Source organism: Anopheles moucheti, chromosome 3 (genome assembly GCF_943734755.1).
Source record: "Anopheles moucheti chromosome 3, idAnoMoucSN_F20_07, whole genome shotgun sequence".
In the NCBI taxonomy this organism is placed as follows: domain Eukaryota; kingdom Metazoa; phylum Arthropoda; class Insecta; order Diptera; family Culicidae; genus Anopheles; species Anopheles moucheti.
Genome location: NC_069141.1, coordinates 74,576,252 through 74,603,843, shown reverse-complemented (window position 1 = coordinate 74,603,843; position 27,592 = coordinate 74,576,252). Strand labels below are relative to the sequence as shown.

The 27,592-nt window shown below is 45.2% G+C and overlaps 2 protein-coding genes across 2 annotated transcripts in view; one reads left to right on the top strand and one right to left on the bottom strand.

The window, feature by feature from the left end:
• The window catches only part of LOC128305639 (ubiquitin-protein ligase E3B), a 62,266-nt gene that overhangs the window by 28,332 nt on the left and 6,342 nt on the right, over positions 1-27,592 (bottom strand). The window lies entirely within an intron of this gene.
• LOC128305640 (T-box transcription factor TBX6-like) lies at positions 7,600-27,273 on the top strand. The gene is made up of 5 exons (XM_053043195.1): positions 7,600-7,681; positions 12,687-12,849; positions 24,927-25,194; positions 25,291-25,428; positions 26,377-27,273. Exons 1-5 carry the CDS (start codon positions 7,600-7,602, stop codon positions 27,271-27,273), a joined length of 1,548 nt encoding a protein of 515 aa, XP_052899155.1.

Genomic DNA, 27,592 nt, shown 5'->3' with positions numbered 1-27,592 from the left:
TTGACAAATAAAAAATTCATTTCTTCATACAAAATTACACGAACTGTCAAAACTTTGAGATTCGCTTATCTCGAATTCGCGCAACTCGAGTGTCGCGTAACTCGGGAAATGACTGTACAGTAATGACTGGATAATCAGATAACACGGATAATAGACACATACACTATTTATGATGAAATTAGTATATAGTATGTCACATGTAGGGCTTTTTTATAGTATAATTTATTTTTCCTGTGTGTTTTATTCTTTCAAAAGAAATTATAATTGTTTTCTTTATGAAACCGAGCCCATTTAATTGTAACCAATTGGGTCTTTCAATTCTTCCGTCAACGGTGTTGCCCGTAATATGTCAAACTTTAGAATTGTCATTTCCGAGCTGCGCGGATAATCAGACACCCGGATAATCGGCGCACCACTGTATTAATGATCAGCTTTTTTGTTTTGTTTTTTTTTAGAGACGAGGGTTTGATATGTTTTAAGGACTGTTTCAGGCTGTTAGTTTGCTATAATACCCATTTGTTTTTATGGCAGCTTGCTTATCAGCGACAGCCAGCACTACATCCCGAGTTTCGAACTTCAAGGTATTGACTTTAGACGAGACGACCTCAATGTTTTGCGACTTCTACAGTTCACTCGTCATAGGTGAAGTAAACTTCACACGAATTTTCAATATTTGTGCCAAACAATACAATTTTGGTTGAATCAGTTAACGAATTATTATCTTAAGATATTTGTGAGTGATCGTAGGCAGATCTTTGGTTCTGAAATGGAGTAGCCTATTCTCAGATATGAAAACCCAGTTGAACTGAGCTTAGTAGCTGAGTCGCTTAGTTTAGAGATTGCTGATTGGTGCTCTAGGTGGAATTGAACCAATGTTATTTATTGAAACCAGGAGTGTTAACTCCTCTATGTGGGATTTGTCGATTTTTCTTCGATGTACACCTTCGGTAGCACCATTTATTAAATTGAAAGATTGTATGTTAAGAATACCCCCAATATACTCCCTTCCTTGTCAGAATCTATCCTAAAGAACCATGTAAAAACACACGATGAAATTAAAATGTGTAAGACATTGTGACGTGCCTAATTGCATCATTAGCGGAAGATCTTTTCCCGCACGCAGTGTTAGCATAATGATTTGAATAAAAAGTTAATATTTTAATTTTGAATCGTTTATTCATTGTTCCATCGGTCTAGCTGGGTCTCCACTGATCTAACCTCGTGAAACTATACACATTCGCCGAATGCCAACGAACCTGTCGCACAGAGTGTCATGCTACAGCGCCGAATAGATGACAACATGATCGTATAAATGATCCAAAGCATAACTCCATACAAACGGACGAATGAAAAAAAAACTCCCCTCTAAATGATCAACTATACGGCAGCCACTGCATACCGGCCGTCCCCGTAAATAGGCAGTGGCGCACCTGCTCCCCCCGGAGTAGCTGCCGCCGCTCGATCCGACTCTATACGGCTTATCGCGATCGTTGTAAATCGTCTTCGAAGCGCCTTTTTTCACGACGCAATCTAACGACAGTTCGTCGCGCTTGCTCTATCATCAAGGCGAGAAGATCGGAGAGACTTGCCGGCAGTGCAGACGACGAACCTTACGCTGTTGGATGAAATAATAATCCTCCTGCTTCGGCGCTGTGCCGTTGTGGCACAATAAAAGTGTTGACGAAATAGAGAAGCCAAAAACGAAAGCAAGAAACTAACAAACCGAACAACCGAACGAACACAAAAACGGTGCCGGAGGGAAGATGGCGGCCTACACAAGTTTTATCACCACCAGATACGAAATAATAATAATAATAACGAGAAGCGAAAAGGGAATGGGTCGCTTCGGTGTGCCCCCGCGTGTCTGCGCTCAGGACAGCGCACGATTCGTACGAAATAATCAATTATCTACCAACCGGAACCTACCAACAATCGGGTTTTTGGGCCTGAAAAGCTGCACGTCCCAAAAATGGAAGTAGCTCGTAAAATAGGCAAAGCTTCCCCGCGACGACCGGATAATCGGAATGGCGTAATAAAGCAAAAGGGAGGGAAACCCATGAAGGGATTTTGTTCGGAATGTGTATGCGTGCGTTGACTGGCCTAGCCAGTGGCACTCGTCACTCGAGTTTCGTCCTTGATTATTAATTGAAACTGATACTTGACTTTGTGCGTCGTCTAAACACATTAAGCGTGTAGTCCTCAAGCCTTCCGCGCAGATGCGTAGAGTTGGTTGGCTTCTGTGCGGCATCTGCTACCTTTGGAAACCTGCCAGCTGCCCGCACGCACACCCATATATGTGACAACGGAAAATTAACGATCTAATTATCGGCATGATAAAAAAGAAAGAAAGGCTCTTGACCGTGCTTGCACGAGTCCTGCGCCATGTAATTGCATTATTGAAGGTACTTGAAAAAAGATGCGGAGGTTGCTGGGAAGATTTTATGATAGGAAAACCACTACTAATCGTTGTTTGCACAAATCGCTTCCACAAGTGGGGAACCGCACGTACGCGCATGCGTAATGCTCAGCCGCCGAGTATCTCGGGCTCGATCGTTCTAGATCGAATCTTCGAACCTCTCAAGTGTTTCTGCAGGAAAGTGCTCCGCTAGGGTATTGGTTGACGGTTTTAACAGGGCGGTACAGGCGGTGAAAGTCTTTTACTTCACCTTCACCGAATAGCATCGACCCGCGCCCTGGCGCCCGGGGCCGAAGATCAAAGTCCACCACCCGCGCACGTGAAGTGGACGGTTGCATCTTCAGCAGATCACCCACAATTTGTTGCGCGATCAAGTGCACACGCTTCGCTCCAGAGCGAAAGGCAGCGGCTGTTAAGCGTTTTAACGAATGGATTTCTTAACGTTTGTTTTTTTTTTTTTGCGCAATCCAGCTGTACATAAATTATGATGAGTTGCCCCGGTTCCAGCAGGCGAAGTGGTGTAGATTTTTGGTAGCAGATAAATTAATCATCGAACGAACGGGCGCCATACGAAATTGGGAATACAAAAAAAAGGAACAATTGGGCAAGAAAGAAAAACAAGGCTTAAGATGCCCTGTGTGCTGATTTTGGTTCTGTAGCAATTGGCCAGCTGTGTGTAGGGACAATGTGTGTTTGTTTATTAACTTATTCGGTACAAACGGCAAAGAAACACATTCCCACACACACACTGGCATCAATTAAAGTGAAAGAAAAATGGGAAACTAAGCTAATCCCTTTTCGGGTAACAAAAGCACCACATAAAGACGTAGGGCAGAAGATGTTCGATTCTAGCGAAAAGCGGGAACTGCTACTGATGAGGCTAATTAAAAATGTAAAAGAAAGAAAATAACATACCCCCGGTACACGACACACACCGTTCCTTGATGCCTCCGGAAGCATTGCCAGCGGGATGTCACCCCGGGGGTGGCCCAGACTGTCAGCAGCCGACGACAGGCGCTTTTGTCTTAGGGCTGCAGGTGATCTCAGGACCCAGGATTGGCTCCCAGGATTGGTTCCCGCGGCCATGTCACGTGTGTAATTTTTACGCCAGCCTGATTAGCCAGAAGCGGAGGACGATGCTGGCTTTAAACAACGGCTTTATGACCGTACGGTTCGGTTGTGTTTGGCTTGATTTACGATCCTGTTGCTGTTTGCGTTGAGAAAAATAGGTTCGAAAACCCGGCAGCTGAGGATGCGTTTCCATGGGCACCGATTAGTTGCCATGACGATGTAAACGATTTGAGTGGTTTCAATCATAAAAAATATGACAATAAACACCAACACTCACGGTTGATTTGTTATTCGACAGTGATAGACGAAAGCTAGTGCCTGCCTCTCAATTTTGTGGTACAAATTGAAGGTAACACTTTGAAGTATTGTTTTTTTTTTAGATTTGGATTCAGAGTTTAATTATTGTATCATTCTGACTCATTTTGAAATCTGACAGGCTAATCGGTTTAGATTTAGTGCATTGGCAGTTGAAAACTTTGAAGTTGACTTTGAAACAATGAAGTTCAGAATCTGAATGACTCGATGAATCTCAAAGGGCTGTTAGAAGTTCGTTAGAAGAAATTAGGCCAGGCAACACTGTTAGAAGTATCTGTTAGAGACATTAAAGGATCAAGAACAAAGAAACGTAAAACCGGTCACCGAAGATAGGATTCCGGAGAAGACCTCATGGTGACTGTCGGCAACATTGCGGAAATCTTCATCCAGAATCAATGTCTAGAATATAGCAGAGAGACTGCGTTGAACAGGACTAAAATAGTAAACTCCAGCAAGACAAATAAAGCCGAACGAGTTAAAAATGCTTTGGAGCATGGAGTTCAAGATTAGATAGAGTTCTGGAGTCTTTTCTCTCTCACAGGAAAATGGAGAACTTGTATTTTATGTAGATGTCTTCAGGAGTTTCGTGAGCGCCATGTTTTACGACGAGTACGAGGAAGACAGGGAACGATCTGTGTATTTTTCGTGAGGAGGAGTAGGTAATCTCATGAATATCGATGGCATTATCGCTCATACATCAACATCTTTCAGGAAAATGTTAAGGCGAGGCATTGATCTATTCGAGTTTTGAAGAGCACTTCGTGTTGCAACAGGATAACGATCCAAAACCTGCTGTCCAAAAGATATTAAGGCTTTCTGCTAGTCTTAGAATAGGCTCAACAATACCTGAACAGAAATCCCGTCGAGAATTCGTTCGATGGGTGATTCTGAATATCACTGTAGACAAAACTAATAGTTTCAAAGCTGATAAGTGTTTTTAGTTAGAATGTGAAACCATTAAAACTACAGAGCTTGCTAGATGTCATGTAAAGCACTTGCAGTAGGTCCTAAAGACCCCAAAGGGGATCATACAATAAACTGCTTTCTTTGAGTGTTTTAAATTAAGTACAATTGGATTAAAGTGTCTCAATGAGAACGTCAAAACATAGTAGCAGTATTACTTACCGCACATGTGTCTCGAAATACTTTCCCAATGCAATTACGCCCTATAGCTACCGAGTCACGTTAAAACAACCGATTCCCAAAATGATTTATATGCTAATGTGGGCCTTTATTATCTCCCAACAACATTATAACCGTGGTTCGTACATACGCCCTGGCCCCTATGATGCTTGATAATAAACTAGATAAACGAAAAGCTAATGTTCCGTACCAGAAGGGGTGGACATGTATGGGGTAACACCCGTGTTGGAGTGTTATTTTTGTAACACTCATTTCGGGGTCCGCCCCGTGATGGGAGACCTGAGACAACCTGCCACCTAGTTTCGGTCCTTTGCCTTGAGCCGTCGAAGCACGTCGTACGTGTTTGGTGATGTGTGTGTTTTTTTTCCTTTTATTTCGTGGCGGAGGGAGAAAAACAGATCGCGCCACGATCGTCAGCGGGCGCATCGACGGACGCGCGCGTCTGCGAGAGTGTTGCTGCGAGTGATGGTCGCGTGTGCATTCGGTTCGCGTGTGCATCGAGCGGAACTGTGAAAGCGAACGCTCGTAACTAACGACTCCGAATGTGTTGATAAGTAAAATTAGCTTTTAAATCTTAAATGTGGCGGTAGGAACCCATCGGTGACGTCGGGGTGTGGTGAGAGAAAGGGGCTGGTTGAATCAGCAATCGTCGAAGCGGAAAAACGGAAAATTGACTCGTTGATCGCGGAGGCACGGTGGCGCTTTCTGCGGCAGAACGCGTTGCCATTTGCCTAATGGTGTCTAATTTTGAAATCCAAACCATGACACTCGAGCACTCGAGCGAGCGCAACCGAGAACCTCATCGTTCGAAGATCACCCCGAAGGATGATGACGGTCCTGTTGCGGCTTGCGCAAGAGACCACACCGCGTACGCGTGGTGGGAGCGGGTGGCACAATGGGGGAAACTAATTTTCCGCCCGCTGAAAACCGCCACCACTTCCCGGGGTCCGAGGGTGACTAATCGTATGCAATTGGAAACAAATTTGCTGAAACTACTTCTAGCGATCGGTGTAGAGTCGTTCGTACGATGGTAATGAAGCGAGTGTGTAGGAGAGTGATCTTTTAAGCCGAATTCGACACAGCGATGCGCGGGAGAGATCCTGCGGGACATGCACGGATTTAATTAAAAAGCAATAAGGTAGCCCATAAATCACCGATCGTGTCCATGATAAATCAAGTGCGCGCAAGGCTAATGTGTCGTGCAAATTTGGTGTTTTACGAGGGAAATGTTCACGAAACCGTGTACTATCGTCCAGTGGAGGGCCTCCTGTGCGACGCAAAAACTTTAATGTACTTTTACACCGATATGGACGATTGCGTAGGTTTTTTTTTTGGCAGCAGGAATTGACCTGGTAAACACAAGCAATGTCTAATGTCATTTGAAGAAAAAAGGGAAGATTAGGGAAATGTTCCATCATGTAAATTACACTCCATGTCATTATGCATGCTATCATCATAAATCATTTGTACCGATTAATTTCCAATTACTAGTTCCAGATGCCAGTTACTTAGGATACTTTTAAATGTATTTTATGAAATTCGATTAAAGCAGTTTGCTTTATATTCGTATATAATCTAATGGCCTAAGTAATAAAACAAATGTAATTAAAGTAAGTGTAATTTCTTTTAACATTTTATAAAAATTGTTATACTTTATGAAACACGAAAGAAACGAGAAAATTCTCAACGAAATATATGAACATCAAGCTATATGTCAAAAAGGCGATAAAAATTATGTTGAAAAGTTCCAGTTGATTATTTAAATAATTTTAATTATTTGATGGTTTTGGTAATTTTTAAGAAATGATGTTTTTGGTTTAACAAACATGAAAAAGGACATTTTAACACAAATGCGTTTCAACTCCATTTTTGTTCAACCGTAAAGAAGGCGTTACACGGCATCCCAACGCACACGCGTACGCACGGACGCAGTAGGCGTGGTCGCACCGTGTACGGTTGTGTGCGTGTATTTCTTCCATTTTCTTTCCATCGGATCCGCGTTTTGCCCGACTTCACCCCTTCCTCGTGCACGATTTCCCACGCAAAATCGACGCGAATCGCACAGAATGTTAGTTTTAATCCATCGTTTACGGACGTCGGTCGGTCGAACCGAACGTAAATTTTGCTGTCGGCAAGCGTGTGTAACCGTGATCGATCGGGGGTTGTTTTTCTCGGAAAATTACCGTACCGTTTAGCTGTCAGATGGCAGCGCATGATTTATCATGCCTGCAAGTGTGCTGATTGTGTGACGTTTTGTTTCTAATGCACGTTTACGAGTTGTGTAACTACTGTAACCGTGAAGTTGAATGACTGATAAAAGTTTCTGTAACAGTTAAACAAAAAGTTGTATAAAAAAGAAAACCTATTCGTGTGTTAGTTTGTGTAAACTCGTTCAAATAGTGATCCTGCTTCAGTAGCACAGTGAACGTTAGTTTCCGTAACGCACAAGAAAACAAATATCGAGCAAGTGTCGCAGCAAGGAAGCAAGGCAATGGAGTATGGGTTACTCTTTTCCGAACCCCGATAAAACAAAGCGAACAGTGTTGTTTGCTTTACGCAATAAAGCCAACCACATAGAACAGTGAAACCAACACCATCGAAAGGGATAAAACGCAACGGATACAAAGGCTCTCATCCCCAAAACGGATCTCACCATGACGGATTTGATCGATTTACGCATGCATCAACACATTGCACACGAAATCTACCGTCAGCAAATGTTGCAACGGATACCAGGTAAGCGATGCTGCCAATTAGGATGGATTGGTGTTCTCTGCATCCTTAAAATTGAACACATGGGGAGGTAGGAGAGCAACATAAATGAACGTTTGGGTTGGAAAACCAACAAACCAGCAGTCGAAAACCATCAACCATTCTCGGAGGCACGATATGGCTGACGAACCGTGTAGATGACAGATGCGTTTGACTGACAAATGATGGCCGCCTCCCTGCTGCGGTCGAGGACGCAGCAAAACGCATCCTAACCTGAATGCGCAGCACTACTACTCCACGTACGCATCATTATGAGAGCCCGGGAAACGAATTCCATTCGAAAATCCATTCAGAAACGGCTCTCTCTCGGGTTGATCACCTTAATGGCGGGGGTAAGGGCAAAGGAAAAATGGAACGAAGCAGGCCGGAGGAAGAAGCAGTTGGAAAATTTGTTCCCTATCTCATAACAAGCCATGTTCATCGACCAGACCGTCGACTGCTTTCCTGCATCTAACGGCTGTGTTTGTTTTAGAAAATTAGTCCCACAAAACCACCGAACCGTTCATCTCGCAGCAGTCCGATCCCGTGATCGGATGTTGTGGATGATGTTTGATGATGGTGATGACGACGAGGAGTCCTTTTTTTCTCCTGTTTTTGCCTTAGGCTTCTCTCCCGCACCCGCAAGGACGATTAGCCGGATTCGGGAAGGCACCCGAAAAGGGCTGCCTTGTTCCTCTCTATGTGCTTGGGAAAATGATTAATGATATCGATGCAGCTCCGGTTGCACATGTTGCATTTCTTCGTGCGCGAGAGAAAGAATCTAAACCCAAATTACCTGGGTATCAAAAGGAAGAGGTATATAATTAATTCCACGCAAGACAATCCGTCAAAATTTTTCCCGAAAAAGAACAGCTCGTTCCGAATCGATCGATCGATCTAGACGTCACCGTTGACGTCACTGTTTGAGATCCTGACCGGGGGAGTCATGCAGGTTGTGCTCACGGTGTCAGTGTGAGATCGTGGCGCTAGGGTGGTTTTTTTGGGACTTTCATAAATCATACAAAGATCATAATCAGTGGAAAATGCTAACAAGCCGAGTACAAGGTGTCAGGCGAAGATATGAGGGTTAAGGACACACCACTGTCCTGTCGGAGAAAGAATTCTTGCACGAGGCATGATGCATGCTGATTTAGCAAGCTAAGCAATCAAACTTGGGCAAAATAGAGGAAATTTTGGATAAGAAGTAGATAATCTTATAGAAAAATATCATTTCTTAGAACTTTTCCAATATTTTTTACTCCATTGCTAAAAAGTGTGATGATCAACTCTTTCCAAATTCCAGATTTCAAACAGGGAGTTCTAGGGACGAATAACGAGTAGAGCATTATCACATCTAATAATTAAACGAAATGTCACTCAGGACTTCAATCATTGCGTTTCAAGACTGAAAACCTTAAAACCGCTTGGAATGCTCCACGACTAGTCGTATTTACACTGTGACCCATCGAGATATTTAATCATCTTGAGCACTACACTCATTCATAACAGCACCGACGGCGAGAAATTGGAGTATTTTGTTCCGTGTTGTCCTCATCTAATCTAATTCTTCAACACTCCCCGAGGAGTATTCTTATCCATTGTCTAAAGATCCAACGTGACTGTTCCTATCTCTGTCAATATTTGCCTACGCGTAGATAAAGTTTTCAGCTCACCTGAGCTCGCCCGAGTGCTGTGAAAGAGTTCATTCATAATATTCCGAAAACACCCGAATTAAGCATGTTCTAATGTGTGCTTAGGGCTTCCAGTTTGTCCCGGCGTGGCTGCCAGTCATAAAACAATTTTAGCACCTCGAGAAACAGTTACGCTCTTACATTACCCTGCCAAAGCCGAAGCGCTCAGGCTCACGCCCGTCAGTTCATGGTGGGCTCCACGGGGAAACCTTCCAACTTTTCACCACCACAACACAACGCACAACCTTTCCGAGACACGGGAAACACATTAAAATGGCGCTCATCTCACCTTCCCCCCCTTCGTTGGCCACAAAAGAAAAATGGAAGGTGTGCACAGCCGTGTCACGCAAGTCGTGACATCGGACCTCCGGATGTGGATCATAAACCGTCGCACAAGACTCGCACAACCGTGCCTCGTCGTCGTCATCGTCGTCGAGAGACGTTGTTACGAATGTTTCAACTTTCGGGGACCACCATCGTCGTTCATAACGCTTGATGACGCTGATGATGGACCTTTCGCGAAACGGGCTTTCAACGACGTTGTATTGAGAGGCGTGAGGAATTTGTTTTAGTCTTTTTTTTCTTCCTCTGTATACCGAAAAGCAAACCCATTCATAACGATGTGTCCATGCGTACGATGCCCATGCGAGGCACCGTAATTCATTTACTCGTGTCCGCCATCGTACCTGAGTAACAACGCTAAATAGAAACGTGCCATTAACGGACAGTTTGCTACGAGATGGAAGCGGCAGATGAGAAGATGTTGGTTTTTAGATTAAATCAGCTTTTTTCTTGTGTTTGCTAAATGATTGAAGACAACTTCTAATCCATTATATTCAGTCATAATTGTACATTTGTGTCTTAATACTGCTTTAATATAGTGTTGCTTGTAATTTTTAAGATCTTAAAACTTGCTTACATGTTTTTAAACCACATTTAGATGTTTTTTTCATGAATCTCTCGAATCGGAGTACCTCAAAAAATAATTGACTCAATTTGTTTCCTAAGCTCTCTCAAGCTTTTAGTCTGTCTGCATGATTTCTAGCCTCAGACTTGAAAATTCCTCATCCCTAAAAACTTCCTGAATCTTTGCGACCAAACTCACCTCCTCACGTGTACGAAACATTTGGGCGAACAAAAGCAAAGAAACAGCGCATGAGCCGTAAGAAATGATGCGCGTGTTGTTAAAATGAGGAGAAAAACAAACGATCTCAGTTGCCATTGACTTTCCAGACCTTCGTTTCTCTGGGAATAAAGTGTACTATGAGAATTATTCTTTTTTTATCTTCAATCCTCATCCTCATCAAACTGTCTTCATCATACTTAGAAACATTTTGCAGGGTTTTCCAATTCAATTGACAAAATTGTAGTCATTTCTAGATTATGTTAAAGTTGAAATTAAACATTTAGAGGAAGATCTGTAATGCTTCTCACTTTGTGGTTGATTTGTAGTTGATTTTGTTTAAAGTATTCTCGAATGAAACTTATGAACACTGGGAAAGCTGTCAGAATTGAGAAGAATTCCAGATCTATCTCCATACATACTAGTTTAACAAGTAAACATTGCAGAATTGTCCCCAGCTTTGCGACTTTCAATTCCAAAGTCCTCCCAGTCCTTGTGCGAGATTACGCGCTGTTGGGGATATCTTCGATACCGACCCCAAATAGTTTGTGCAAGTATGTATGTGGCATCAAATGGACCGCCTAAAGGACGATGATCACCCGCAATGGGTCGTGCAGCGAATAAAAAAGCGAACGATACTTTGCCCACTATCCAGAAATCGGCTGAATAGAGATAGAGACATCGATACGAAGGGAGAGCAAAAACCACCGTACCCGCGATACGATCCGAAGACTCGGCGGTGGAATGTGGATATGAATGTTTGAAAAATCGGCGGCGCCAAAGCCTCACGACTTGTAACAAGAACGAATTAATGATATAATTTTTTTCTCTCTCCCTCCTGCTCGCTTCTTTCCGAGGCACTTGCTGGCTCACGGCACTGGCACTGTGAGACTTCCGCCCGAGACGAATCTTTCCCCAGCGATGAACTGTTGTTATTGTTGTTAAATCTCCTTCTCCCTTCATTCCATAGCGCTTCCCGGTCACCTTTTCCTTTCCTCTCGAAATAAATGACTATGAAATTTCCATTTTCACGGCTCATAATCCCTCTCGAAGGGGAGGGGGAGAGGGAGGAACGCACGCTCGGTGATCAGACACGGCAGGCAGGAAAAAGGCAAACAAACAAGCCCTTGGCGAGAGAGTGAGGTTTGAAACAAAGGAAGACCAAAAAACAAAACGAAAAAAAAGCTGACGCTCTGAAATAAACATCTAACGAACCTCATCTTGACAGGGCACTGACAAACTGGTTGAGCTTCTCATTTCCCTTCGCTTCCCTTTCTCCCCCCGGGGAACACCTCAGCATCTTCCTTCTCCTTCAATGGTGGTCTCGGGACACCGTTTGACCAACCCTTGGGACCGGGCGCAATCATCCACCACCCGTACGGGATCTTTCCCGATCGCAACCGTTTTCTTTCGGTGAGAAGGTAGAAGAAAAGTGCAAACTTAAGCACACGCACGCACAGACACAAAAATGGACTGTGTTTGTACAACTAACAGTGAGTTACACACAAAAAAATCGACAACGAGCTTTGGGTCCTCTACGGGTACTTGCGCTAGCCAACGGGAATCCTAAGGCTAATCGAATTGGGCTAATTATCTTTATTTAGTTTAGTTCAATCTCTATTCTTCACACGCGGTTGAGACCCGGAATGGGCCAGCAAAGCGGAATTAACTTCCGGAGCTTCATTTAGCGAGTGAAGCTTTTAGTTCCGGAGTAGACGGTGGGCGGCGTGTCCATGGAGATATCGGAATAAAAAGATGATGCCATGAAATCTTCAAAAGTTTCGCGTGGAATAGGTTTACGAAACTGTTTAGGAGATATTCTATGACGTTCGAAGTAAAGAGACATCAAGGATATTCTTCAATGTATCATTTTCCGATTGTCTAAGATAGAAATGTTGAGATTTCTTAGAATTCTTCATATTGCTCTCATAACTTTAGATAATTCGTCATATATTGAAGTAATGTTATCTCTCATAGATGCTCTTTATAATATTTGTTTAGTTATTAGGTGATTCACCTTACATAATTCACATATCTGCCATTATAGGAACAAATAGTAGTAGACTCAACTACCAGAACTGATATCTTAAAGACAAGAAGTCACTGTTGCTTCAGAATTAGACGAAGAAAGGATAAGAGTTTAATTATGCTCTCATCTTACACCTTTATTTCACAGATCCGTTCCCAACGATGCTGCCGGTTCCGGTACCACCGATGCATGCGATGGCACTGCCACCTCGCTACTCGCTACCGGGTGTGGAGCTGAAGCTGCAAAACAAGGAGCTTTGGCGAGAATTTCACAAGATCGGTACCGAGATGATCATCACCAAAAGTGGACGGTAAGTGTACGGAGACAAGAACGATTACTTCATGGCCCATGTCTTTCATATTAGACATCTCTTAAGCTTAAAATGTCAACTATTGCACTATTTTGTTGAAAGTATCTGACAGCATAATTTATGACACAAGCAATTATTCAGAATTATGATTGGTTTTTGAGCAATCGGTCCCACTGACCGCCAAGGACCAACTTTCCAATGTTTTTGGAACGTTTTCTGCAAGTCCACACCTTGTCGAAGGTCCTTGTCGATGTCTGGACGGAACATCAATTCCTTCTCGTCCCAGTTAACCGCCGGGGACCTCGAAAAACTTGCCGTTTCGAACGCAAATACACAAAACTGTTGTTTTACGCTCCGGATATGGTTCTGGCGCCATCTGTGTTTGTCAAATCCTTCCTGCTGTTGTAGCCTCCAATTTTTTTTTGTTAAAGGCCCTACCCGCAAACATTAAAATCCCAGCCGTTGTACCACTTACTGGCGCCCCGAAGCATTTGTTTGTTCCGGAATCGCAAAACGCGAATGTCTTTGTCCTTGCTGTTTTGAGAACAGAACAACAAGTTTAAGTTTTGGCCCGTCGCTGCCTTCTAGCTGTCAACGGCACCGTAGCGGATGTCAAGCCGCCAAATTCCGGGCGTGTTGCTTTTGTTCTCAAGATTGTTTGCGAAGGATGTGGCCGGGTTTTGTTTTTGTTTTCGTTTCTCAACGCTTTGCGGTGGAAATGAAATTGCCATGGTGCGCCCGTTTGCGTACACCTACTCCGGTGGATTTGTTTGCCCGAAGTCAATGTTAGCTGAAAAGTCAAATGGTTGTTTGGTTGAGAGGGAAAAAAAACATGTACCGGTTAGGATGTCTCTGGACATTCCAGGGTTTTTCTTCTCCGAACCCTTCCTGTTCGACCAAGATGAAGTTGAAAAGTGTTTATAAACATAAAATTGTCATAAAATTCATAACACAGCTCTCGAAATAAATGTGTTCCTGTGCGTGTACTTCACTACTTTCGCTCTTCCTTTACCCAACAATGGAACTGGTTGGCCAAAGAGCAGAGGCTTAAGCATAAGATAACGCATCTGCTGCGGTATTAAAAAGCTTTCAAATGAGTGCTTTGTGTTCGAACAACAGCAGCCGCGATCTAAAACAAAGCTTTTACGAAGCCATTTGCTGCTGGGGGCAGCCTATATCATCGCTCGATCCTACCTTTCCAATCGCTACACGATCGTCATCGATCGGCCGGCTACTCCGCTGACCGATCGGAGTGCACCGAAGCGATCCTAGATTAAATCCCACCGTAACAGGGACTCTGTATAATAGGGAACCTACACCCGCCAACTGACCATTAATCCCCGAGCATCAGTTGCGAGCGAAACTGCACCCGAACAACTGGCGCACGGATCCGAGGTAAGCCACTAATCAAAACTCCACTCTGCCCCCGTCCCGCGTAGGGTGTCTCCCTACTTAAGATTCCTTGCCCACGGGACTCGTTTTTTTTTATTTCGCATCGCCCCTTAGCATCCCGTCCCCGCAATGGGAACGCTCGATGTGTGATGAGATTATTTATATCCCGAAAGCCTATAATTAGCCGGAAGAAATATTTCCATCTATAATGCGCTACATTAAATATTGTGATAGCCTCGCGCGGGTTCACAGTACAAATATTCACATGGGGGCTCACATTTATCTCATCCCATTTATCCCGACCTAACAAGCCTGTCCCATCGCTTCACGCCGAGGCGCCGATGATTCGGTCGCTTTGCCCGAGAAAAGGGGTGTTTTTGGGGGTTTGTGCGTCGGACAACGGGATGGGGGTGTGTGTGTGTGGGATTGTTTGTATTATTGTGTGTGTGTTTTTCACTTTTGAGATCGCTCAACGCGAAACACGCACAGCGACAAGTGTAAAGTTTATCACACATTTTCCCCCGAACAGGAAAGTGATCCAGAAGGGCGCGTTGTCCCCGTTCGGCCATGAGACATGAAATGATAGACGGCGGACATGAGCTGGTGTGACCTAGAGCGTTGTAGAGTCGCGGCACAAAACACGAAATCCACTTGACACACGGACACCCGACGTAGGCTTCGGGACGGGTGATCACGGTCGGAAAGCCTGGGAAATGCGACCGCCCGAACCCGAACCCGAACGGAGAACGTTTCACGGGTTTGGTCTGTCTAGCTGCCACAGCATGTGGTCCTTGGCGCCCGAATATTTTACACCCCTTAGAGCAGAAGCTTTCCAGTGGGCACGGATCGGAGCCGAAATCCGAAAACACAGCAGCAATCTCGAAAACAACATCGAGACAACATGGGTCTGTGTTCGTAGCGTTCGTCTACAAAACATACCAGATTACCAAGATACGCCACCAGCAGAACGGAACCAGATGATGGACGGGTTCGAAAGCATAAAAAAAGCCACAAATATGCTCACTTGTTCGCACAGCACAGAACCAACGTCAACGGCATATCCTGGCGGGTACCTTTCGTATAGGATGTTCTCCAAGCCCACAAACAAAATGTCTCACCCAGATAAACCAACAACACCGGGCGACATCAGATGTGCGCGATCGCTTCTGTCACGATCGATCTTGGTGTAACAAGGGATGGTAGGGACGCATCACAAGTGGAATCGTTTTCCCTGCGGTAAATGACAAGAACTAGAGCGATTTGTGTCCTTTTTTCTGTAACTTAGTTGGTTCGATAGTGAAACTCTTTGACGGTGGTGTGTAACGATCGTAAAGGATAAGTTTGTTTCCTTCGCAAACGTTCAGATCGGTACACGTCGATCGAGCTGTTGACAGTTTTAGGTAACAGCTGACGAACAACACCAACCAAGTGGGTGACAATTAAACCGTGAATGATCGAAACGGGATCTTGTGCAAGACAAATGCCGTCTTTGCTGGAAGCGAAGCGAACGGATGACAAGTGCAGTGGGTGCTTTAGTTTGTCTGACGTAAAGTGTTATTTTTAGGGTAATTTTCACCCTGCGAGCAACACGTTTTCCAGCACGTAGCAAGTGTTAAATTTATTGCATCCCTAAACAAAACAACTGGTGGTTGTGGTTATGGAACGAATTTTTCGCTTCAAAAGGCATTTCAAGGGGTTTTTGAGATGATAGAACAACGCAAGCGCCTATCACCACAAACGCAGCACATGACATTTCAACCGCAGCAGGCATAATTCAATACAAGCACATGATATCACAATCGCAGCACAGCTTACCACAATACCACTACGACGGTAGAAATGAAGTTCGATCCGAGGAGTATAAACGTGTCTTAGGATGGATTTTCACAGCCAGTACGATGATTGATAGTTACATTCACTGTATTTTTCATGAGATAAAGTATATTTAATTCAATAAATGCAGTGATTATTTCTTCAGATCAAAACAAACCTCGTTTGGTTGTTCTTGAAGATTCATAAATTTTCCAATATTCAAAATTATTTCGGATTGCTTAATTCCGTTCTGAGACATAACTCATAATCAGACTGTTGAACAATCGTATATGATTTCAACGGACAACACTGCAAGACTCAAAATTCAAGATCCTTGGGAGATTCTTCAAAGATCCTCCTATCGATAGAGATTCATGAATATTTACTGACTCATATATGATTCAAAGATTTTTTGTTCCTCCGTTAGAACGGCGTGGCCGTATCGACAGATTCAAAGAATTGAATCTTTAGAAATCCATTAATCTTTTGAAAATTGACTCATGATTCGAAAGACTCTTCATATATGAATAACTCTTCTTAGAAGATAAGTTAATATGAATAACTCTTATGACAAGATTCATGCCAATGACTCTTCTCTAAAGATTCAGGGCATATCAAAAGCCATTGTTGAATGTTGCTTGTAATCAAAATTCATTTGACACGCTTGGCTCATGTTTGATAATAGTAGAAAAAAACACCCCTTTGAAATAATTTAGTAACTAATTATTATGAGTACTATAAATACGATAATGAATCACTCTAAACACATGTTTATTGTTTGTGCGTGTTTAACAACCATTCCCGCTAGAAACGGGCGTCTACTCGTTTTTGCTACTAACGCGTGTTACATATGCAACAGAATCGTGCTGTCGGACAATTTATCAATCCATCAAGCGCATGATACAATTTATCTCCCGCACGTCAACCGACAAGCAATAGAAACGGTATGAATAAATTATTACACTTTGCTAGCCTAACGCTACCAGCCCGTAATCACCTACTCGAACACTTACCGTTTGCGGTGAACGATTATTAATTTGAAAAGTCAACATAAATTAAAACCCAACTCTCCATCACTTGTTGCTCCGCGTGTTTCCCCGGTGTCCATTGCTCGACAGCTGCGATTGAATAGGGGCGATGCGCTGTGAAGAAGCCAGACACTAATAATGAGGCACCCAAAACCGATCACTGCCCGTCGAAACAAAACACGGGAGAATAAATCTGAGCGCACTAAACAAAAAAATGACCCGTGAAAATTGTTCTAGCACTGTGATCGAGGCGGATCGGGCAACCCCGTACCCGGGCCCGGTAATGAGTATAATCAAAAAACACACAGGCGCAACGCAAATACCGTGCATTGGTGTGTGATAAATGTGGCGTAGAGCATTTTTCACGTAATAAAATTATACGCACCCGAAATTTCTCTCTCCCCAGCACGACGGCGACGACGAAGGCGTCGTCTCGAGCCCGTCGTGACCGTTGACCGGTTAGACGCCACGGCAATAAATTCGTTCATGGCGAACCGACCACCATCCTACCGGAAACCGTTAAATTCAAAGCGCCCGGGATTCTCCGCTGGGCACCCTTTTACGAAAGGGATCGGGAATTTGTGGCTGCATACCATCTCCGCAATGGGAGGCTTTTGTCTATCATCTCGCATCCTAGTCCACCAAAGTTCCCGGCAAATGGAATTGAACCATTCCGAGGCCCTTTCCTTTTGTTTTAGCGCTTTCGTTTCTCGCTCGCCTACTAGATGAAGCGCTACATACTAGATTTGATTTATGTAGATCCATTCTTGGGCAGAATCCGAGACAAAAAAACAGACACACACTCTTCCCGATGATCATCGGACCACCTGATGATCTCGGAGCAGCCAAAAAGGGAGCGAAATGGGTGGAGAAAAAGGGGTGAATTGAAAAACAACACACACAAACACACAACAAAAAAGCACAATATGACAGCCCTCCTTTTTAGAGGTCCCCAACGATCACGGAGGGATCACTTCCTTCGTGGGTTTGGGCAGGGGATAGAAAGAAGAGTTGGAGTTTTGCCACCCTTTCGAGCGAGCTAATGAGCTAGTGGCAAACGGGAGAGCGAAAAAAAAACAATCACACACACACACGCACATGTGGTCACATAAAAACATATAAAACATAACCTGCTGGTGTGACTCCCGCTGCTCTTCTGGGTGTTCCACCTTCCCCCCCCAACCGCGCATCGGCTGCATCGGATAACGAGCAACGGGTGTTCGGCTGACCACGGTGTGCTCTGCTTTCCGTGAATGAAGCGTCCACCCTCCGGGAGAATCGAAAGAGAAGCACACACACACACACACACCCAAGCGTCCACCCAAGGGGATGCGAAAAGCGATAAATATCAATGAAGCGAAGAGAAAGAACGAAGAAATATAAAATGTTATTACCATGTTGGCGCCTCCCGGACGAGCCGCGTGCAGAACGAAGTGGACACTCACCCGCCCCCAAAAACCCCCGCCGCACCACGCGGCGCACAAACGCCAAGCCTTGGAGCAATGGTGGAATGTGTTTTTAATTTTTCAATTTTCAGAATTACCCGCCTCGGTTCCCATTCCCGGTTCCCGCGCGCCATACCTCCGCCACTTGCGACTCGGTTTGGGCAAGGGTTCGTCGCTTGTTCCGGGGGGATGGAAGTCTTTCGTTCTTTCGTGCGATTCATTCGCTTCGCAGCCACCACCAGGTTCGATTTCGGTCTTCCATTCGCCGGTTTCGAATCGGAATCGAAGAGTTTTGCGTTCTAGCGAGCGCATAATCACCCATCACTCTTCCACCCCCTCATTCATCCCCCCCCCCCCTTCTTTTGCTACAAGAGCTTGATAATTATGCGCCTAAAATAATAGTTGATTGTCAAAAGCAAGCGGACCGATCATGCGATCTTGCGGTGGTGGGTGTTGAAGGACGACAATCGAAAACGTGTCGGTGTGTGCGCTGGTGTTCATGATGATGATGATGATGAAGATGATGACGGGCGCCCTTGTTTTCCTCCGGCCATGTCCATGTCCATAATCACCGACACCGTCGCTTCTTCCTTCTCCCCCCCGGCATCTTTCCGCGCCGGATCGTGCTCCACAAGGAAAATCATGCCACAATTCAACCCTCAGCCTCCCCAAAAAACAATTCGATCCGACCAGAAAACTAGCTTGTTAGTGATCGTCGAGAAAATTTTTAACGCACTCGTAACAAACCAAACACACATACACACGTGCAAGATTAAGCGCAGAACTGTAAAACAAAATATCCAATAATTTCGCCTGATTTGCCACGATCATCGGGTTGTTAAAGGGTTGTTGGAGGTGATGTGTGCCTGGTTTTTTTTTTGTTTTGTTCCACAACCGATAGTTTGGGGGTACTTGGCTGCGTTCGTTAAAGCACGCCTGCGTCCGTTTGGGTGTTTTGATTTGTTTGATTTTCCCTGACACCTTAGCACCAGAAGGAGGGGGAAAAAAAGTAACCGAGTCCCATACCGAGAGCGGTGGCGAATAATAGGCAGCGAAGGATTTTCACCCCCTTTTGTGTGGTGGCTGTTGGTTTTGGGGCAGTTAACTTTAATGCCCAGTGGACTGTTCGCTCTCTGCGTCTGATTGATTGAATTGATTGTTCTTACGGCCCCTCACGGACAGGCCTGCGCCAATCATTCTCCTACGCAGGAAGATGCCCTTGCGTACGGCTCCCATTACGAGGTGATCGTTTGTTTATTTCGTTTGCATTACAACTGTTGCAAGTTGGGGGAAGGTTAGCGTTGCGTGGGTCCCGATGTGGGAATGCCACACTATCAGCACCGGTCGGTGGCAGGAGTTGGGGTGGGGGACAAACCTCGAGAAGCGGAAGCGGCCCAAAAGTAAACAGACAATTATTTACTTCTAACCAAATCATCACCGGTAATTGTAATTCGAACGTGTTGATTGTATGTAATTTTCCACACTTGTTAATGAGAAGCAATTATATCGTCGAAATAATGCGGAGGAGAGCAAAACGGGCAGATCTTCAACCCAGTGCTAACACATTCCAGCAGGGAATGGTCTCGCATGATAATCTTCCCCGTTCGATCGCTGATGTTTGGCAAATCGGTTTTGAACGTTGGAATCGTTTTCGTTTTCATCCACTCGACGAAAATAAGATGTTTCTGTTGGTTGTTTCGATTGTTCTATTGTGGGCTTTGTATGCAGTGTGAGGTGCAAACGATCAGTTCTATTCGGAACGAAATGGAGAGGATTTTTTGTGGACTTACTACAAAAGGCACCAGCTGTAAGATATTATATGTAATAAAACATCGTTAACCGGGCAAACCCAACTTCATTGCACGAGTTAGCGCTAAACCTTCCCTTGTCAATCGCGATCAATCTTCAGCGTTCAGCACAACACAAAAAAGGAGCTGATGTTTCATCTCATAAGGCACTGTAAAAAGAAACACCTAACGGTGTGTGTATCGAACAAAAACCCCCATCGTTTCACTTACCGAGCTCAGTAGCTCCCAATTAGCAGATACACATTCCTGCAGGCTGTGCTGCCAGCAGCTAACCGTACCGGGTTTTCCTTCCATTAAAGGCCTGACGTGGCGTCTAGGAACGCGAGGCCATCGCTAAAAACCGGGCCGGGTGGTGGTAGCTCACTCCCATTAACGGCGAATCGAAAACACCGTACACGCGGGCCACTCGGTGCTCGGTGCGATCGTACGTGAAGGCGCAAAAAACTGTCTAGCACGCTGATTGATTTTATATTGTATCGCTAATTTGCTGCACACACACGAAAAAATACATAATTCATGCGCGCGCGCTGAAAGAATCGGCATATCACCCTGCCATTGACTAGCCTGACATATTAACTCCGCCACTCACCGCTAAAGGGAAATGGGAAATTGGGAGTGATTTCTTGTGGTGCTTTGTGTGTGATTTTTTTTTAAATTGTTTTGTGGGGTCCTTTTTACGACACCCTTACCCTTATTTAGTCGATTTTTTTGTTTGTTTATTTACGGGACTGGGAGTAAACCCCGTTTCTTTTCGAATTGTTTTTCGATTTTTTTTTATGATAACTATAAACGTTACGTTTAACTCACTTGCTGCTAGGAATAATGGGAGGAATTCCGTTGTCGAATATGTCCACATGAAAGCTCACTGTGTAAGACTATAAGCCCCCGTACAAGGTGATGTAGTTTTTTTCCCCTTTTTGATTGTGCCCAACGTCCTATAAAATACTTTTCTTCACAGATTGAGGCTTAGGAGGCGATATTTTCATGACAAGACAACGATGCTCACTCTCGACGAGTGGTATCAAAGAGCTGCAGTGAAGAAAAAAAACAAACTGCCACTGCAACGTTTCCGCACGCTTGTGTGGATGATTTTATGTGCTGCTCATAAATATGCCGTACCGCTACTGGTAGCTGTCCAACTTCATCAGGAAGTACCATCGATTTGCAGGGGGAAAAGTGCGTTTTTTTTCATGCGTTGGGTTTCTACCCGATCACAATCACGAAACGATCTTGTACCTTCGTTTCTTATCCACGTGTGCAATAAGATGTGCTCACTCATCGCACATTGTCATACTTCGCGCCTTCTTTGATTGAGATTGCATTGGGTAGAGTGCGAATTGACAGTGTGTTCCAAAAGTATACAACTACCAGGCTCGGCTTCAGATCCAATACGTCCAATATTCATTTGTTTTGTTCAGAGTTTTGCAGTAGAATAGTTTAATAATAGTTCCAAAATTATACACTTCATGTTGTAGAAGAATTCTTTAATATTGAAACTTTTGATTTGGTTTGTGACGAAGATTTTACGGGTGCAACTCAGCATTCTGTTATCCTACTGGACGACATCCGTTTGATATGGTGAAAAGTTATTTAAAGTGCAGTTTCGGAAATTTCTACCAATTCTCACGGTTCTTAGCGATTCCGACGATTTCAAATGGTTCTGACAGTCCCAAACGTTACAGATGATTCTTGATGGCATCTACCTTCTGGAACTGAATCTGACAATTTCTAAACTGTTTAGTACCAATTCCGAGATTTCGATATTTTTAGAAACTTTCGGTTTTTTCATAACATTACCCAAAACATATACAGTTTATATATTTCAACCTCTTTCATATTTTTAATTTTGTTTTGGTCTAATTTTCCGTAACTTTTATAAGTTAACGTTATAAGGTTTACACAAGCTCGAATGTGATTCATTTTTTTATGTTTTTACATAAACCTGAAGTTTATTCCTGAATTTTTATTACTTTCTCGACATCCACCTAACATCCATAATTGTGCGCATTTTTCGCATTGTATAACATATGCAGGCGGACTATTATCTATATTTTTTTACCTCACTGTATTCTGCTCCTTCCGCACATCGAAACGTGACGTGGTGTCAAAAGTTGACAAACAACTACCAAAAAGCTCGCGTCAGTCAACTTTGAATGTTTTTCTTTTTTTGGGTTTCGGAATTTCCACCGCGTTTATGAAATCCATCCCCATTTCCTGTGCGGTGTGTGTTTAGCCGCGCGGAGTTTTCTCTCTTCGCCCCGCGTTTGGTAAGCGAAATAGGATCATATTACGATTTAAATGGGTAGAAATTACAGTTATCAAAAACGGCGGGAGCCTAACCGTGCTATAGCGTATCGCGGTGTTGCAAGATTGGATATCAAATATCTAGCGTCCGATCGGGACGGGACAGTTGTGCCGGACGGTTTGATTTGCAGCTCAGTTTAAGCGAACTTTAAGCCCAACAGAAAAATTAAACATTGTTCAAAAATTGGCATGTGAAACATTTCTACGTCAAGTAATTATTGTAATGTGTGTAAATAAATCCTGCTAATTGCAGACGTTGCGAAGCTCAAACAATATTACCAACCGTACAATTTTAGTTCCACCTACCATTCCTTAACATCAGTCAAGCTACAGTGTCCCTCTAGGGATGTACGCGTACCCCATTCCGATCGCAACCAGACAAAAAGAAACGAAAAACGCGCCCAAAGCAACAAAAAAAAACTAACAAACCTATTTGTTAGACTATATTATATGATCCACCGCACCGGTATCAGCTCGTTACATCTCGCGGAAGAAGAGCTGCTGCTTGCTGAAGTTTGCTGCCGCGACCGTTTGTGGTTTTGATTTATGCGCACCATCCGTGGCGCCAGGGTGCAATTTTATGGTGGCCATTTCGGAAGGGTGCCCGATCGGGTGCCCGTTGTGCGTATGCATGTCGAGCATGGGGCCGGACTGCGAAACAATATCTCAAAGGCACGGCACGGTACCGGTCGAGGGTGGGGTAAGGCCCGGCAATACAACTACCACTACGAAAAATCTCATTTCAACCCATTCGCTTCCCCGCTCTGCAGATGCTTGGCGCTGCACAAGCGAAAGGATGATGCACACACAGCCCTTTTTGCCTTCTACCTTATGCAAATGCCTCGTTTTTATACGAGCATCTGGAAGATGTGGTAGTGGTAAGAGAAAAAAAAAACGCAAAAACGGCACCTCCTCTACTCCAACCACCTAAACAATCCGAATCGAACCCATCTTCAGTGGGGGGTCTTGCGCGCGAAAGGTAAACAAACAGCGTTACACAAAGCCTCAATTGCGGACGATACGGTCCCACTACCTTTTTGCGGGAAAATTTGCGGCCCAGCTCTCGGACACCGGATAACTACTCCACTGTTTCTGCCCGTACGTACTCTGCTGACGAAAACCCAACCCCGTGGCTTCTGTGTTTGCCGTTGTCCTCGTATTGTAATGCTGCCGGATGGGGTATTGTGAGGGAACCTCACTCCAGTTCTGCCCCACTTCCATCGATGGAGAAAATTTGTGAAAACGTATCATTAAAATTGATTTGTAGCGATGAAATAATAATTTAGCAGACCTGAAATTATACGGCTACGGGCTGTTGGAGAAGGTCCGAGAGAATTCGAAAAAAAACCCAACGTCGTCAATGAGCGTCGTGTGGAAGCGAGAGACAACGCAACCAACGGTTAAGTCGTGAATAGAGTGTCCCAAGAAAGTTCCCTCGTTGTTGAGAGCAGAAAAAAACACACACACACACACAAAACAAAACTCCCCCCGGAGGCCCCAACATGCGCCAACAAGGCGATCTTGTTAAGTTGATGCCTTTTGTTGGTTTTTCTCGTCGTCCTTCGGGTTCGGGTTGGGAATTGGCAAACTTGGCGGAGCGGTGGATTTTGGGAGGATTCGGGAGAAGATTGACGAAATTTTTTTGGACGACGTACGGTAGAGGTGGAGTGAAGCAGCAGCAGCAGAGAGCTTCCACTTGATCATGATCATGTGGTTTGCAGGACACTCTCCTTCTTCTCTGTATCAGCTGGAAGAGATCTTCAACATAAGCCTTGTTATGGCGTTTTTTTAGAGCTTGGGAGAAATTCCCTGGCCAGATATTGACAGCAGGATAATTGTTGTACGGGGAATCGATCCTAATTATCACCTGCTTATGGAATGATTTGGGTTCTTGGTTGCTCCGAACGTATAACTCATGTTTCTACATTTCTTCGTACGCTTGTTGTGAAAGATTTATTTGTTTTAGCTCATTGGAAAGAGCGAATACCTTATTCCAAAACGCCCCTAAACCTTCCTAATGATGAGCCATAGGACGCATAATAACCCCCAATTGGGACAACCCATTCCACGCGTTGACAGTGGATGCGATTCCAATAATTAGACAAACCTTGGTGTTTTTTCTCTCGCATGAATAGAATCCAATTCCGAGTCGCGCCATCTTCCGCCAACTTTCATAATCATTATCTTTCACCACTTCCGGATCGCTCAGAAACTGCAGCCTAGGTCTAGGGAACTCCGGGTCACTCCTCTCCATTATTCATCACCCCTCTTATTCGCTTCGTCTGCAGCCGAATGTTTCCCTCGATGCGGCTCACGGTGGATGGACTCGACGCGGACACAAATTATTGCGTGCTGCTGGAAATGATGCCCATTAGCGACTGTCGGTTCAAGTTCAGCGGGTCCCAGTGGGTACCGGCGGGCGGTGCCGAACCCCAGAGTCCCCAGCGCTTCTGCCTTCATCCGGACAGCCCGGCGCTCGGTACGCACTGGGCCTCGCAGCCGATCGTCTTCAACAAGGTGAAGCTCACCAACAACACGCTCGACAACAATGGTCACGTAAGTATTGGCCCCGGCAAAGCGGGGAGTTCTATTTCAATCGTGAGATGTTCTACAAAATGGGAGGCATCCTTCGTTCAATTCTTTCTCGCGCAGGTCGTACTAACCAGCATGCACAAGTACCAGCCGAGGATACACATCATCCGTACGTCGGATCCCTCCCAGATTCCTTGGGCTGCCCAGCAAGCGTTCGTTTTCCCGGAAACCGAGTTCGTTGCCGTCACGGCGTATCAGGTAGGTTCGCATACAGTTGCTTCGGGGACACGGTGGAATGAAGGAAAGACTCCATCCGAGAACAGAACACAACCGGTCGCATGCGTAGTGCCGTCCGTTCCCAGCCATTTCGTCCGCCATTATAGCGTCGTAAAATCCATCACACGACACGTCTGGTCACAATTTTCATCGATCGGCTTACGGCTTTTTGGCGGCTCGTGACCGCCGACATCCAATTTTGATGTACGGCGACAGCTTGGTTTTTGATCGATCCGATCCGGATTGGTGCCGATGGAGGGGAGAGTAAGTAAAACATGATACCCACCCGTCCGGTCTGTTCGTTTTTTTCCTCTCCCTGGGCACTGGTTTAACGCTCGAAAGGCAAATTGAAACCGGAATTGCTTGATTTGGCTGGGCGAGGGTCCCTTGTGAGTGGCACGAGGATCGAGAATGACTGATTGGTTGGATCGCGGGTTCCCTTGTTTGCCGCGCCTGCTAATGCCTGTTAAAGATCTTAATTACGAGCTCACTGGTTTGAGGATCGATAAGGGTGTTATTCTTTTGCCGCGAATAGCTTTGATGCGACAGAAAGAGATTTGCTGCGAACTGAGGCGGAATTAAAGTCGACGAGATACCTGAAGCTGATTGAGCTCGCCGAAATGTTATGATTATGTGATTTGTATGTATATTCATGTAGCTCTGATTGCTAAATTTTATATATCTCATAAGAATTGGATACATTTTTACCCAAATCCTTGAAAGTTTCTTGAGGAAGTAGTTCAATCATTCAGAAGAACAGTTCTCCTCCGCAACTCCCCACGATAAAGTCATCTTGCATGATGGCGCCACGTTTACAGTGCGATCGACATGCGTAGAATTTGTACTTCTTCTCACTGCCCTTCGGAAACACTCCTTAATACATTATGTTTCCTGCCTTCCTCTTCTTTATCCTTCCCGAACGCGCTATAGAACGATCGCATCACGAAGCTAAAGATCGATAACAACCCGTTCGCCAAAGGGTTCCGTGAGACGGGCCAGTCGCGCTGCAAGCGAAAGATGGGATGCAACGCTTCGACCTCATCCTCGTCCTCCTCATCGTCCTCGTCCGGTGCGGGCCACGGTGGGGTGGGCGGAGGTAGCGGCGACGGTGGACCGGACGGTGGTGGACAGTTGACAGACGACGAGGATCGCCACGACCTGCACGACCTGATCAAGCGGCCGAGATCAAACGGTTCACCGGCTTCCGACTGTACCGTGCACGAGGGTGGACCACCGATGCATCATCCCCGTCTGCATCAGTCGGCGCTGCGCCCATTCCCAGCCTCGCCCGAGCTGCTGATGCGCCAGTACAATCAGATGTTTAACCCGAGCTGGATGGATCTGATGTTGCCATACTTTGCCCGCCATCATCACCCGTACCATCAACCGCATCCACATCCACACCAGACGCCACATCACCAGCATCACCATCATCATCATCCCCCGGGACCGTTCGGTGGGGCGTTGGCGCATCCGGGGATGGTAACCGCCACCGGCAGCAGCCAGGTCGCCGCTCCGATCGTTTCACCCGCCCACTCCAACCCGGACTCAACCGATCTCGATCGTTCGTCGGCCTTTAGTGTGCGGACGCCTCAGACCAGTGGCAGCGATTACGAAGCGAGTGAGCGGGTATGCCCCCAACCGGACAGTCCGGATGGGTCACCGAAACCGACGGTTTTGCGACCGTCCGCTATCCGACCGACGGGGTCGAGTCCTGCCACTCCTACCGAAGCACCGCATCAGCTCGGAGCCGTCGACCCAACAGATCCCAATGGTGATGGAGATCGCAAGATTAACTTCAGCATCGCTTCGATTTTGCTCCTCTAGCAGATGGGCAACTGTAAGCGTTAACGAATTCTTCAAACTCTCCTGTGAAACAAGTGCCTTAATGCGAGCCCCTCAACGATCCGTGATACTCGTGACGATCTCGCAAAACGAACTCCTCGAGCGATCCGCACCTGCAATATTGTGCAAGTATTATTGAAACCGTGCCGGTGCTTCACGGCCGCGTTCAAGGATGCGTGTGACAGTGATCGTTCCGCATGCTGACGAGCGTATAGAGCTAAATAAAAGTCGCATCGAAATAGACCAGATGAGATGAGCCGCTGTCTTCTGTATTTCCTTCTGTTCTCAGACAAAGCCCGAG